The following is a 15,460-nucleotide window of genomic DNA, read 5'->3' on the forward strand; positions in this document are numbered from 1 at the left end:
CCTTGATTGAGTTAATAAAAATGAAGTCAAAATCCTAGTATGCTTAAACAAAAGTTCCATCCATTATTGCTTTAAGATATGGTAAATGTATTTATCTTCTGTTTAAATCTTTAACTGAAATCCACCTTTGTGTAAGGTTCCATTTGTATTATTGAAAATAGCTTCTTCAAAACAATTTCTGAAAAATAAGACATTTCTTGGAAATTTTGATATTTTTTATTGTTTGGAAGATTTTGAGAAAAATATTTTTGGTATTTGGATTTTTTTTTTTGGAAAATCAATATTTCAGACAAAATAATGATCCACACATAACTATTTAAATAATAGTTTTACACATCTATAATAATAATAATAATAATAATAATAATAATAATAATTAGTAATTTAAAAAATATAACACAATAAAATCATTATAATAAGATTCCACAAATTTAGAATATAATAAAATAGTTTTTATATCATTTTTACACAAAATATACTCTTATAAAAGTCACAAACAATGTCCATAATAAGATAAATTATAGGATTTTATTAAAATAAAATAGTTTTTAGGTGTACAAAATAGTTAATATTGTTTTTAGACATAATAAACATGCAATAACCATAATTAGCCTATACAAAAAAATTGGTTTCCATTCAAATAATATTAATATAATTATTAAAATATTTAAAAATTGTTATTATTAAAATATTAAAATTATTTATTATTAAATTATTATGTATTTTAATAATAATATTTAATATTAAATTATAAAGTTATTATTTATGTTAATATTTTAAAATATTTAAAATAGCATTAGTTTTCTCCAAATATTATTTCTATTAATAAAATAATATTTTTAATATTATAATTTAATATTTAAATTTTTAAAAATATTTGCTTTTAAAATAGTTATATTTTTATCCAAATTATTTATTATTAAATTATAACAAATATATTATTTATATTTATTTTTATTATTAAAATAGTAATATAAATACATTTGTCAATAAAATATAAAACTAATATATTTTAAATTAAAAACATTAAAAATGATAAAAAAAATAGTCATATTATTAAACTAATATTATTATATAAACAATATTAATTATTAAAATAATAAAAATTACTTTAGAAAATTTTTTATTTATTTTTAAAATAATAAAATAATATTATTTATTATTAAAATATTAAAAATATTTATATTTAATAATACACAAAATGTAAATATTTGAAATTAAACTATTAGAAACCTTTAAATATTAATATTAATATTAATATTATATTAATATTTTAATATTCTGATTTTTTTAATTAAATCAAAGAAAATTATTATTAATATAATATTATTCATATAAAATCAAATTAAGTTTGAATTTAAACAATTATATTCGAAGTTGGACTTATTAAAATTATAAAAATATTTAAAATTAAAATATTAAAACTTTTGATATTAATATTTTAATATTTTATTAAAATTAAATAAAACAGTTTTTGTTAATAAAATAATATTTTGAATTGAGTGAAATTAAGTTTGAATTTAAAAAATTTGTTTAAGATCTGATTTAAATTAAATTATATTTAAAAATATCTTATTTATAAATAGTTATTTTTTAAAAATTTATTTAAAAAAAGATAATTTTCAAAAATATTATTTTTTATCAATAAATTTTTTTCTATTGACGAATCAATTTTTTATTAAATAAATAAATAATACAAAAATTATTTTTTAAAAATCATTGTCTGTTAAACAAAAGCCTAAATTCAAGAGCTGCGTTGCGGATAAATATTGGATTCTTCCCTTGCACAGACAGCCAGCCATCTAACTAAGCTAACAGGGAAAAAGTGTCCGAAGAGTGGCATTCCATGTAATTTCAACAAAAAGCAAGCCCATTATCAAGAACTGAAACGTAGATATAAAAAAAAGAAAGAGAGAGACTGATTGACTTCATTTCATTACGAGCTTGTCAGTGTCTCCGTCAAAAATCCCAATTCGGTGCTGTCATTCTGCTGTAACATCTCATTCAATACAAAAATTATTTTTTAAAAATCATTGTCTGTTATACCAAAAAACCCCTTTTTTTTTCTCTTCCTTTCTTTTTCTCTCTTTCGATATAGCATTTGACAGTTTTCTTTAGAATTTTGGGAACACCCCTTTTTTGTATCTTGGTATCAATCATGGAAGATCGTAAGGAGGTGAGTTTTTTTTTTCTTCTTTCATTTTGTTTATGGCTTTTTCTTACGTTGTTGTGAAAAAAGGGGTTTTTTTTTTTTTTTGGCGGTGGAGATAAAGAACTATTAATTTTTTTTGTTGATTTTGTAACATTGTCTTGAGATTTGTGCCAGATGGCTATACTATACGGCAACTTAATGAACTCCTTGCCGTGTAATCCACAGACTTAAAATCCGTAGAGTTTTGAGTTTGGAAACCCCGAAAAAAGATTTTCGTTAAAACCGAGAAATTGGTTCAGACTTTCAGAGTTGTTAATTGACAAGATATGAGCATTGGGATAAACGGCCAGCTCTGTTTCTTCATTACTGCTTTTTAGGAGATCTCTTCTTATGCAAATGGTGAAGGTTAGAGAACTTGATAGGGTGTTACTATTTAGGATATTTTCCTATGTGCTATCAAATAATATGAAGTACTGTCAAAAAACCAGCTCGATTTCTGCCTGGAAAATGAAATCCCTGATTTTTTTTGGGGGGCCATGACGGTAGGATGCTGTGCCAAGGAAAGGTGGGTTCAATGGGCCCCGCCTTCCCCAGGTTTCCGTCATAAAAAAAAAATCTGGAATTTCATTGTATCTAACTTACTTATATGCTTTTTTTTTTATATATATAGATAATGCTTTTTTACTTTTGAGAATTTTGTTTTCTTAAAGATTTTGTTAAGGTTTTGCCAATTGCCCTTTAATTTTCAGGCCAAATTTTTTGTAATTTGGTAACTATTGACTATTTATGACAGCATATTAAATTAAAATTGGATGGCAATCTTTTATGTGAGTGGTTGGACAGCTTTGAGGCCTAAAAAATTGAAACAAGCATTTCCATTTGAAGAAATAGCTTCCATTGAACAATACAATTGTTTTGATCGAATTGGATAGGGAAACTATAGTTAATGATTGTTGGGTTGCTTGTTGAAGTTAAAAACAAGCAATGATACTTCTGCTTCGTTTGAGTTAATTGATGTATTGTTTTGGGTGTTTAAATTATGCAGAAAAATGCTCCATGGCTATCAGTACCACAATTTGGGGACTGGGACCAGAAGGGACAGCTGCCAGATTACTCTCTTGACTTCTCAAAAATTAGGGAAATGAGGAAGCAGAACAAGAGGGAGGTTTCAAGAGCGAGTCTTGGAAATGAAGAAGAGTTCATTAACCCAACTGCCACCAGTGTTAGCACCGCTCCCAGTGATGATCACAACCATTATCCTCAGAATCATGACTCTCCAACCGTAAGATTCCCTGCCACTAACTTTCCATATACTTTGTTTATTGAATTTTTTAGATAATGTACTCTAAATATACCTTTTCTTTTTTTTTTTTTGTTTGGTAGCCTTAAATAGGAATGGTGCCGCAATGAAGACAATATAAAGCTATAAACTTTAGTGGCATGCATGTGCTAGGGTAGTGGGGAAATTGCTTAGTTGGACATTTAATCTTTTCATTCATGTTTACTATCTGAAGTAGGTAGCAATTAATCTATAGCATATAACTTAGCCCTTCATAAAACCCGAATAGTTTTCGTTGCCATGGCGGGAAATTGGATTTTTTTTATCAGGTTGATTTGGTTGACCTAGTTGTAGGAATAGTTTTCAATTCCTTTATCTTTGTGGTCAACAAACTAAAGATACGAACATTGAAGATAGCAAATTGATAATATTATTTGCGTGTTGGTTTCTAATCTGCCGCGCTCAAGATATTCATATACTTTTCTCATTTGACTTTTTCACATTGACAAATTTGTGATAAGCATGTCTTTGGGAGCATGTGGTTCTTGTTCTCCAATGACAGAAATCAATTTGCAAAGTTCGTGTTGAAATTGCATTACGAACATTTAGGATATTTTTAGGAGAAAACTAATCTTTATTTATGATAAGGGAACATATATCTCCCACACCTGGTATGAGTTGAGCCTGCTGACAACTTTCTGACTTTGAATGCTTATGTGGTGCAAAATATCCAGAAAAAAATTGCATGTCGCGAACATTTTTAAATGGGTTATCTTTATGAATGCATGATGGAGATGTGTGTCAAAAGATTGGAGAAAAGTGCTTACTGTTAGAACTCAATAACTAACATATGATCCATATTACACCTTCGCACGATCACACGGAACCTCATTTGGTGAACATGCAACTGATGTTTTGCCCATGCAATATGTGTCCATAGCAGTGGGTACTTAGGCTCATTCTGTGTTAGAAAGAATTTATTCGATCTGCAAAAGAAAAAAAAAAAGAAAAAAGAAAATTACTTGGCAAGTTGTGCTTGTGTTGTTGATTAATTAATTTGACATAATTTGTAGAACATTCTCTTTAGAATATTTTTTTTTCTTTTTGTTGCAAAAATCCTTGAATGGTGGTTTTCATTTCAGTTCATTACCTCATTGCTTATTGATTTTCTTGACAGACAAGGAGGAGTATCTTCAGCTGCTTCAACTGTTGCGTTAAGGCCTAAGGTTCATGGACATAATGATACATAATTTTAAAAGCTACGTGTGATGACGATGTATCTAAAGAGCACTTTTTTTTCCTTGTAATGCTTTTGTTTTCTGATCCTATTTCTTCGTCTGCTTCTCTTCATCACCTCTTCGTTTTTTCACATAGGAAAGATGATATGCTTATTAAATTTGGTGATGATTTATGTATCTCTGCATCCTGTTTTCTTGGGTGCTTTATTACGAGAACTGATGTAGTTTGAATGAAAACTAATGGAGAAGTAAAGAGGTAGTTCGAAGTCTTGAAATGTGAACTTTAGAAATAATTAGGGGATTAGGCTTAGATCCCGCGGATGTGTTCACATTAAAGAAAAGTTGGTTGGAGAAATGGAGGAAAAGTCATGTTGCTAAACCATGAGGGACCCATGGCTTCCTGCCCGCCTCTCTGGTCCATTTCTTTGGATCTTAATGGTAATAGGACGGGCAGCTTAGTCAATTGAAAATAAGTTAATAATTGTGTACAACATTTATTGGCCAAATCAGAATTAAATATAAAGGCATAGCTGTCCAAAGATGGGTCTTTTAATTTGCTTTCTCCATTGTCCTCGCTGGTTAATTCCTGCCTCTGAAACAAGCAAAAGCTGGTTAACCGGCCAGACTGATAATTTGAGATTGCAAAGATTTTTGTTGATGTGTTTCACTGTCTTTCCTTGGGACAAGTTGCATAAGGAGGGGAACGTCAGTATTAGCATCTTGGTGCCTAAAAGCAGTTCTTCATTTTGCATACTCATATTTACTAGGCGTGAATTCCAAAAACCCGGTGCTCATTTAGATTACTACGGGTGAATTCCAAAACCTGGTGCCATATTTACTACGGGTGAATTCCAAAAACCTGGTGCCTACTTAGATTCAAGAATTAAAAATATATATATATAAACAGTTGTAACCTATACTGCATTTCTAAAGAATCAGAAGCATGTGGTCAATTTTACCCCAAAGGACAAAAATGCGAAAAGATGGGGGTCAAATTATACAATTACTTTATGTATTTATATGAAATTTTAATTTTAATTTTTACACAATAATTTATAAAAATTAGATTTTCTAACTAATTTAATTTAATAATATTAATATAATCGATGACACCATTACTTTATCTTCGTTAAATAGTTAACGTGACTGTTGATTATATTAACATGATAATTGAATATGCTAACATAACAATTGATAAAATTAATTGTTAAATTATACAAATGATTTTTATATTTATATGAAATTTAAAATTTAGTTTTTATTTTTGTATAAAATTTAAAATTTAATTATTATATTCATACGAAATTAAAATTTAATCTCTCTAATATAAAAAATATTTTGAATTCTTTTAGTTTTTTCAAAATATTAAAATTTAAAAATATTTTAATTTCTCTAATATATTAATTTTTATTAAATATAATTAATTATTAATAATATTATATTAATAATATTATTATCATTTATATTAATCAATTATAATTTAATACTTTAAATTAATATATCAAATTTAATATTATTTTAAATAGTATGAATATATTATAATAAGAACTTTCAATTCTTTTGGTCTTCACAAAAAAAAATTATTTAAATAATTAAGTTTAAATCTAACTTAATAGTTTTTTAGCAAGACTAATAACAAAAAATTAGTATAGTAAAAATATATTACAATAAATAAAAATTTATTAAAAATAATATAACTAAAAGTTATATAATTTTATAAATAAACACATCAATTATTTGCTAACAATAATTTTTAAAATAATTAAAAAAAATTTTAATTTTAAAATTTTCATATTTTGTGATTATTTGATTTATTTTGAGCTGCAAAATCTCTAACATTCCATAATTTTTAAAGACAAAAGAAAACAAAAATTTAAAGTAGAAATATAATACTATAACTTAAAATTTTGTTTAAGCAAAAATAATTTTCAGAAGTCTAAGTTTCGAAAGTCAAAATTTTACAAATTAACACAAACAAATTTAAATCAATCTTTACTATTTGTGATAATTTACAAAATTTTGGCATCTAAAACTTAAGCTTTTGGAAATCATTTTTGTGAAAACAATATTCTAAGTTATAGTATTACATTTTTACTTTAAATTTGTGCTTTCATTTGTCACTAAAAACTGTGAAATGTTGGAGATTTTGTGGCTTAAAATAAATCAAATGCTTACAAAATATGAAATTTTCATAATTAAGAAAATTTTTTTAATTATTTTAAAAATTATTTTCAGCAAATATTTAATGTGTTTAATTATAAATTATATAAATTACATTTATTTTTTAAATAAATTTTTATTTATTTTAATGTATTTTTACTATATTAATTTTATGTTATTAGTATTGTTAAAAATTATTAAGTTAGATTCAAATTTAATTATTTAAATAAATTTATTTTGTAAAGACAAAAAAAAGTGGAAGTTCTCGTTATAATATATTTATATTAATTAAAATAATATTAAATTTGATATATTAATTTAAATTATTAATATTATAATTGATTAATATAAATAATAATAATATTATTGTTAATATGATATTATTAATAATTAATTATATATAATAAAAACTAATATATTAGAGAAATTGAAATATTTTTAAAATTTAATATTAATAAAAACTAAAAATATTTAAAATATTTTTTTCAATTAAAAAGATTAAATTTTAAATTTTGTACTAGTATAGAAACTAAATTTTAAATTTAATACGAATATAGAGATTAAATTTTAAATTTCATAAATATAAAAATTATTTATATAATTTAACAACTAAATTTTATCGTCAACAAGTTAATACCGCATTAATATGGTCAATGGTTAGTTATGTCAACTATTTAATAGAGATGAAATATTGATGTCTTGGATCACTATGATTAAATTAAACTAATACAAAAACCTAATTTCTGTGAATTATTGTGTATAGACTAAAGATTAAATTTTATATAAGTACAAAAACTAATTGCATAATTAGACGAAAAATTTAGGAAAACATAAAAGCTTGTTTTTGAGCCAAGCTTCTTTCTCTCCGTACAAAGCGCTTTCCCCCCCCCCCCCCCCCCACCCCCGAAACCAAAAAAAAAAAGACATAATAGAATAAACCTGCAGGATTCGGCAAAAGCTAGACTGTCTGTATTTCTCCTTGCTATGTTTGAGCAAAACCACAAAACAAACAGGCATTGTAACTCCATCAGTTTTATTTTTGTGATTCAACAAAATTCGGACACTAATAATTATCCCCAAAAAAAGAAAAAAAAAAACCACTTTCACTTAATCCCACCAAAAATAATAAATGTGTACCATGTTGAGACCTTTTTGATATGATGATGATGATGATGATGATGATGGTGATGATGATGATGATGGTAATATGGGTGCCACTAATAGCTTAGTTCTGCATTCTGCAATTTGCAACATCCAAATTTAGCATCTTGTGAAGATTCACCACATCAAACAAGGGACTGTAAGAAAGCACTTAGCAATATAATCTGCAAAATGATTGTTTCCCTAACGACAAAAACAAAAGAGATTTTCTTTACAACCGCATACAAATAGTTCAGCTTGTTAAAAACGTCATTGTACTTCCGTTATCTATAACTCTCTTGGTTTAGCCACATGATAATCACTTTTGAATAAATTTCAATAATAATATTTGACAAAGTCTCAATATTGGAATTGAGAATGTTTCAAGAACCGCCAAAAGTTCTGCCATGTCAGAATTCTATAATAACGATATTCTTCAAGAAAATAAGTATGTCAAGTTACTATCACATCTTGGATGACACCCCTGCTTCCTGCTGGCCCTGGCTTTTCAATGGTTAAACCGTCACTTTAATTCTCCATACTCCAATAGTGGCGGGGACCAAGAGATGTTCTGCCTAACCAGCTTTCCAATAAGGTGATCCGCGATCTTTGGTATGGGACCGCTCACCTGGACCATGCACACACACTAGTTGCAACAAATCTTGCCCATTTTGGTAGTTTTGCTACCAATTCATTCTCCACACCAAGATGAGTTATTCCTCTCATCCGATGGAAGTAGCAGTAGCAACGATTAACTTAAGTTATTCTTTACCAATGATTGTTAATCTTTGTTTCCTTCGTCAAATTTGTCTCATTACTACTAGCTATAGAAGCCTGACTCATGAGAAACAAATTTTGTGATTTTTCATTCATCTTGCTCGAATTCACATTATGGATAAAAGGAGTTGTGAATGACCCAACTCAAGATTCTTTTTTTTTTTTTTTTAAGATCTACATGAACGTACTAACTAATCGAACTAATTTCTAATTAATTGGATTTGATTGTCACCAAAAAGAAAGTAAAACCTTTTGATGTAGATCTTACCCCTTTCTTTTCCCATATGATAGTAACTAGTTATTAGAGGAATACCTTAGTAATATATATTTTTTTATTCCACTCTTTCTTTACTCCATGATTCCATCACCAAAAGGCAGTCTTTTGCAGCAGAAAACCCTATCACAAAAATCAGCTGCTGGTACGGAATTCCCAAAAAAAAAAAGTTCACTTAAAGAGTCCTTGCCATCAGCAAACAGCAAACCTCTCCAACACGATGATTAAATGCAATATTTTATGTTACAAATAAACAAAATCCAAGAATTGATTGAAACATTTTATGTAAAGGGGATTGTAAAAGATCTGCGGTTGCCGCAGTATTCTTTGCAGATGGGGGCGGGTTCCTTAGCCGGCCTGCAGATACGTGGACCAAAACTGACACTCAAAATAATACTAATAATTCAAGTACTTGCTTTCCATATCAAGAGTGATGAGAGTACCTGCAGTAAAGAACTAGTTGCAAAAAGCTTGGCATATAATTTTGTTCATCACTTAAAAGCATGTAATTGACACTCTGTAAGCAGATTTGTTCATGAGTCAGGTTGTCTGTCAAACCCGTGGGTTGAGTCTGATTAGAACCCGATTTTGAATAAAGATTTCCAAATCCAAAACCAAACCCGACCAAACTGGGCCTATTTTAAATGTGCTAAGATGAATTGAATTCGGAGATGAATATAGAAATAATAATAATACGTGAAAATAGTATAAATTTAAACATAAAAGTTTAGTATCTCTTGTTCAATCTTTTTTTCTTGGTACTTTTCTTTTCTGATAGCGACCTTTCCACTTTGCTTAATTTCCAAAGTAGGTGTATTCACTCACATATTCATTTTTGATATTTTTCTCCATTCTGCTGGATTTAGAGCTATATTGTATCCAATTCCTCATAGAATGGGAAATAGTTTGCCATGCTAATAAATTATGTTAGTCTAAATTGAAGATGACAATGAATCAATGTCACAGGCCTAAAACACAATTACTCAGAACTTAAATGCTAGACTGATATATATTAAAAGAAGCTAGTGGCACTGACACGACTCTTCAAATTGTGTCGAGCGGGACAAAACAAAGTCTCAATTCTAAAAGGAATTAAAGCAATGGCCCTACAACAAGCTCTACAACAAAGATAGATATTCTGGTTACTGATTTTGACTGTCCTAGCTTTGCTTAACCATGATAAAGGACACCAGTATCTAGCTAGCTAGATACCAGATGAGAGAGGGGTTTAACTTGGTTGCAAGTTCATATCTGTGAGGGATTGGGGACTGTCAATTTTGAGCCATACCTTGTTGCCTTAGAGAGATAGGAGTGAGGCTCACCAAATTTCAGCCACGCGTGCCTAGAGGAGACTTGGGTCTATCTTGGATTTAGATGTCTGGGTGTGGTGTGGGGTATTGCGTGTTATTCCTCATCTCTTCTTCCTACTGGATAACACGGTAACACAACTTCAAGATTCTTGTGGGGTTGTGGGACTTAGATTGGCTAACTGCCATTGAGACCCCACTACCCCACATTTACTTCCCCTCTATGCCTTTAAACTCACCCATCTCTTTTACTTTTCTCTATTTATAACCCACGTAGATCCGCGTGGCACGGAAGAAAAGGAGAAGGGGAGGGAATGAAGAGAGGTTTCAATATTTAGAAACTAAAGAATATTCTTTCTTGGTTTCTTGCCAAAATCTCACTCACAAACTGATCTCTTCCCAAGTTCTAGTTTGAGTAATAATCTAAACAAGGAGGAAGTTATACTAATTTGAGAGGACATGGAAATGGCTGTTGAGCTGGAAGATGATCAGTTTTTTGCAGACTTAAGCAAGGAAATCTCTCTGCTAATCATGGATGACGATGAGCATCCAGTTGCCAAATGTCCTTCAGTTTCTTTCCAGGTTTTTTTTTTTTTTTGGTTGCCATCCACATGCTTTTCATTCACAGCAAACAACATTTTCTCTTTCACAAAATGTATTGGACTAAGTTGTAATAATGTCAAAATTTTCAGGGCTTCTCTGGTGGAAATTACCCAATAATAGCACAATCTCCATTTCTTCAAGAGCAAATCTGGAGAAGAGAAAGCAAAGGCACAGGAGTTTTTATCCCAAAGTCATCACAGCCAAGAAGGAAGCATAGGCACAGAAGAAACAGTTCATTCAGCTCAAAGTATTACAGGCAGCATAACAACAGTACAAAAATGGCTTCTCAAGCATCTAGCAAAGAGGCTAAAGGATTTACATCTTTGTCAACTGTATAACTTTACTAAAAGAAACTACTAATAATCCCCTTTGTCAACGGCTGTTGAAGGCAAGGCAGGTCATTAGAAATAATTGATTCTGCTCCTATTTAGGGGGTCTTGAAGAGGTTCACCAAAGGGTCTGCCTCCCTAAATCACGGAAACATGTATGGTGATTGCTGTATATGTGTGATATCGGAAAAATATGTACTTGTTCATTTAATGTAATTAATTTTATATATTAATTAATTTGTTTATTGTTATTAGAGAAAAACTTCTTTTCTTTTCTCATTTGCCTATCCCTTAAGCTGTCGACAAAGACAAGCATTTTCTCGAGGCACAAACTTGACATCAGCATATGATGAAAATTCCATGAAGAAAGTACTTGCTAAATTTGATGAGCAGAAGAAAGATTGCTCTGCTATCAACCTTAAAGCGATTTCGCAATGATCAGATCCAACTTCAATATCAGCTTTGATCAATTCATCACCCCGTAGATTCTAGAGATAATTGGAAAACTGGAAGACAATCAAAATATGTTCTTATTCATTATCGGGACTGTTCAAGGCCTTATCAGTAAAGCGCTGTATGAGTGTTTTCCATTTCCATTGTCCCAATCCTTTCCATTTCCAATTTTCATGTTGCTTTCATTTTCTTGTTCCCATACCGGCAAAACTCCACATGCCACAAGATCTTTCATTTCTTTGACAGGTACTGCATATTATATATATATATATATATATATAAACTAAATACTACTTAAAACCAAAAAAAATATGATGAGACGGATAATCTTTCTCTCCCAAACAATCATGAGGTCATGGCCTTGAAAATCAAGGCGTCCCTCATGTCATAGATCAGGAAAAAAAAAAAGATCATAGATGATGAGAAAGTTTAAACATTTTTTATGTTCTGATCGAATCTAGTACTTCCCTGACAACTTGTATAGATCTACATATGAGGGACTCCAAACATTCTATATGAATTATTGAAGGAAAATAATGGATCTTATTGTGTGGGCTCCCACTTATTAGTTCACCATATCTGAAACAGCCCATGTGGAGATAAGAGCTTTGAACCTTTTCTTAAAATGAAAAGACCAATCGGCACATGCAAACTACTCAATTTGAAAATAATCGAAAATGATGCAGCATTTGAACTGTGTCTCGAGATAAAGCTCTCTGCATCCTTGCCGTGGCTCACGTTTTCAATTCGAAAAATATATTATCAAGTGGGAAAAACTTTATGATTTATAAGTTGAAGATCATTTTATCTGTTTTTAGAATGGGATTTGTTACAATTTTCTCCATTTTACATTGATTATTTCACCCGCAAAACAAGAATCCATCTTGATGCGAGCTAATCTAGATACTGATATCTATCCAACCAAAACCACATTAACTTTTTCACCCGCAAACAAAAAATCCACCTTAATTTGAAGCCAACAGTATTAGTTGTCTAAGACCGTTGATTCTAAAGCAGTAAGTCCTCATTGTAACTGATATGGGATTGGTGGCGGCTGCAAGGAAGCTGTAACTTCAAGACTTCAGGTCAAATCATTTTGAAAGTAGAGACATGAAACCACTATCGAAAATTCTTTCAAACTAGTATTGATGCCTTGGGAGCACACTTTAGTCATGCCATGAGATTCTTTTTTTTTTTTTTTTTAATGTTGGACCTTGGATCAATATTGAGGGATTTCAAGTCCCTGTTAAGCATTAAGACATCAATTTTATTAATTTGGTGAAACAATAATTTTTTAAAAGAAAATCTGAATACAAACTAATAAAGTAAGTCATGATTGGAAGATCCAAACGAAAAATGACAGATGAATAGATTTGGAATCCACCAAGGAACAGTAATAAACAGCAAATCTTGCCACTTGAAACAGGATGACAAGGAGAAGATTTCTAACCTTTTCTCTTTTTCATTGAAATATTTACCGTGCAACTTGTGACCCAAAGATTGAATCTGCTAGGTGGTAGTTATGGGGGTTTAATGGAAGAGCAAATATAATCACTTTGATTCTAGTTTTTTGTCCAGTATAAGAAAATCTTACGAGCTTCAAAATCTAGATTCAAACTCCATTAGTTGAGAGAGTTTGATCTTATCTTCTAACTTATTGATGAATTATGTGAGCACTCAGGACAAGGAATGATTAGTTCATTGAGTATCCATTAAAAACATGCAATATGACCATTGGATAGCTGACAAACCGACAGTTAGATAAGTTCATAAGTTAGCCAAGCTGATAAGTATTTGGGATTTAGGTGGGGTTTGACCAGGGAATATAGGCAGAGGTAGCAAAAGCCAACTCAAATTACCTGATTTGACCAGTCACATCATTCAGGTTAGGTGTGAAAAATGATTGTCATATACATGATCTCTGAGTTGATTACAAAGGTGGCAAAAACGAATACAAACTACCCAATCTTTTGGGGGTACAAGAGGTGTCGAAGCAATTGATCTCTCTCGAGGGGAGACTGAGAACCAGCAAGAGTTTCATTGTAGATACGGAGGCCAAGCGGGAGAGAATATGATATGATCTGTCGGAAATCTGATTGGACAAAATCCTAAGCAAACTCTAATTGCCCAATTTGATATGTCCAAAGACTGACTTGACAAAATCTAAAGTAACTTTAAAAGGAACAACAATTTAAAATAGGAAATGATCTAAACTTGAAAACCTAATTTGATAAGAAAATGAAAGGATACAAACCCAAAATTTCCCGATTTGAAACTCAAAATCAGTATCAAATTACAAATGATCTGACATAAATTTTTTTGGAAAAGACACATTAAAAGAAAATAAAGAGTAAAGTGTTCTCGTTCTTTATATTTTTATTTTTTTTCCGAACTTAATTTGTCTATACACAAAGAATTAAACTTATAGCATGAGAGTCAACGATATCTTGATTAACTATTACTACAATTAATATTTACAATGTAACTGAACATTTAAAATCTAATTGAATTTAATTATTTTGGTTTATAATATTATTTTTAATAAGTAATTCAAAATTTAATATTTACAATTTTTTTTTTTTATCTTTAGTTTACGGCTTCCTTTAACATCAATTACTGGTATTAAACTTCTTAGTAAGAATCATTGGAATGAAAAATTACGTTAATTGAATCATTTACATTTACAATGTAAATGCCGGGGTTTCCTTGGAAGGAATGTAAACTTGAACCTGTCTCACACTAACGTTTTATGTTTCGTGGGGACAAGATCTTGTGAAACCTCTCTGAGACCTGACTGCTTGTAGTGCATTGCTCCTTATTACTTCCAACTTGTTTACATTTTTTGACGAATAAAAGAATGTAATGATCTTTTTACTTTCCTTTTTCCGTCCTATTCCCCTTGTATCTTCATTTGACATGGGCATGTTCGGCGGATGATTTTTCCTTTGATAGCCCAAATGTTCCAATTTTTCAGAAATTGCAGGCAAACTAGGCTACAAAGGTGTATAAGACATTGCTCCAACAAATATCACAATGGAGTTCTCTCTCTGATATATCTGATCGACCAGTCAATATCTTGATCACCAAATCAGCAACGTATCACCAAGTCAACATCTGTTGACTAAGTTAGTCCAACACTTAATTAATATAAAGTAAATGAATTAACCAAGTTAACACAAACTTATTATAAAAGGTAAGGTCCAAGACCCCCTCATCGTTTTTTCTATTACAGATCACTCTAACTTTCAAGTCAATTCGATCAAAAAGAACTTCCAAGTCAACCATTCAACCAGTTTTCCAACAGTCACCAAGTCACTAAACTCAGAAAACCATCAACACTCTCTCTCTGTCTCTCCCCTAATTTTTTGATCCTGTTATTCAATTTAAGATGTTGGCTAAATGATACTACTATCTTGTTAGGCATTGGATCAAATTGAGGGGTGTCTAAAGAAGGAAGGTGACATGGCCATTGCAGGATTATGGCATTGACAAAGTTACAAATATGGTCCCAAATATGGTGCAGGATTATAGTATTAACAGTTTTCATTTTCAAGAAAAGGAGGATTGAATTCAGCTCCAGCTCTTCGATCAGTTAAATACATATACCTCATGCTCGAGTCTGTTTGATCAATAAAACATATACAACACCAATTATTGAACCAAATACTTGAATGTATTAGAGAATTGTAAATTTAATTCACTGCTCCAATAAACTATAAAATGCGCTTAACGAAAGAAAAAAAAAAGA

At 30.0% G+C, this 15,460-nt stretch overlaps 2 protein-coding genes and 1 long non-coding RNA gene across 4 annotated transcripts; 2 read left to right on the forward strand and 1 right to left on the reverse strand.

Annotated features, from left to right (window-relative positions):
* Positions 1–1,923: 1,923 nt before the first annotated feature.
* LOC111299823 (uncharacterized) lies at positions 1,924–4,944 on the forward strand. 2 transcript variants are annotated; one of them, XM_022895291.2, is made up of 3 exons: positions 1,924–2,176; positions 3,198–3,434; positions 4,609–4,944. In XM_022895291.2, the coding sequence occupies exons 1-3, from the start codon at positions 2,159–2,161 to the stop codon at positions 4,654–4,656; spliced, it is 303 nt and encodes a 100-aa protein (XP_022751026.1). In that variant the 5' UTR covers positions 1,924–2,158; the 3' UTR covers positions 4,657–4,944. The 2 variants fall into 2 exon arrangements, with proteins under 2 accessions (XP_022751026.1, XP_022751027.1); XM_022895292.2 differs by lacking the exon at positions 1,924–2,176 and adding an exon at positions 2,284–2,557.
* A 5,583-nt stretch (positions 4,945–10,527) lies between these two features.
* Positions 10,528–11,510, forward strand: LOC111299824 (uncharacterized). Its single transcript, XM_022895293.2, has 2 exons — positions 10,528–10,909; positions 11,020–11,510. The coding sequence occupies exons 1-2, from the start codon at positions 10,787–10,789 to the stop codon at positions 11,266–11,268; spliced, it is 372 nt and encodes a 123-aa protein (XP_022751028.2). The 5' UTR covers positions 10,528–10,786; the 3' UTR covers positions 11,269–11,510.
* Positions 11,511–12,496: 986 nt separating this feature from the next.
* Positions 12,497–13,444, reverse strand: LOC149513805 (uncharacterized). The gene is made up of 2 exons (XR_016329950.1): positions 13,163–13,444; positions 12,497–12,955 (listed from the first exon to the last, which is right to left on the reverse strand). It is a non-coding gene; the product is annotated as an uncharacterized LOC149513805 (long non-coding RNA).
* Positions 13,445–15,460: the final 2,016 nt, after the last annotated feature.

The sequence above is a fragment of the Durio zibethinus genome, chromosome 18 (genome assembly GCF_047325235.1).
Source record: "Durio zibethinus cultivar Kanyao isolate XHJ-2024 chromosome 18, ASM4732523v1, whole genome shotgun sequence".
Taxonomy (NCBI): Eukaryota; Viridiplantae; Streptophyta; class Magnoliopsida; order Malvales; family Malvaceae; genus Durio; species Durio zibethinus.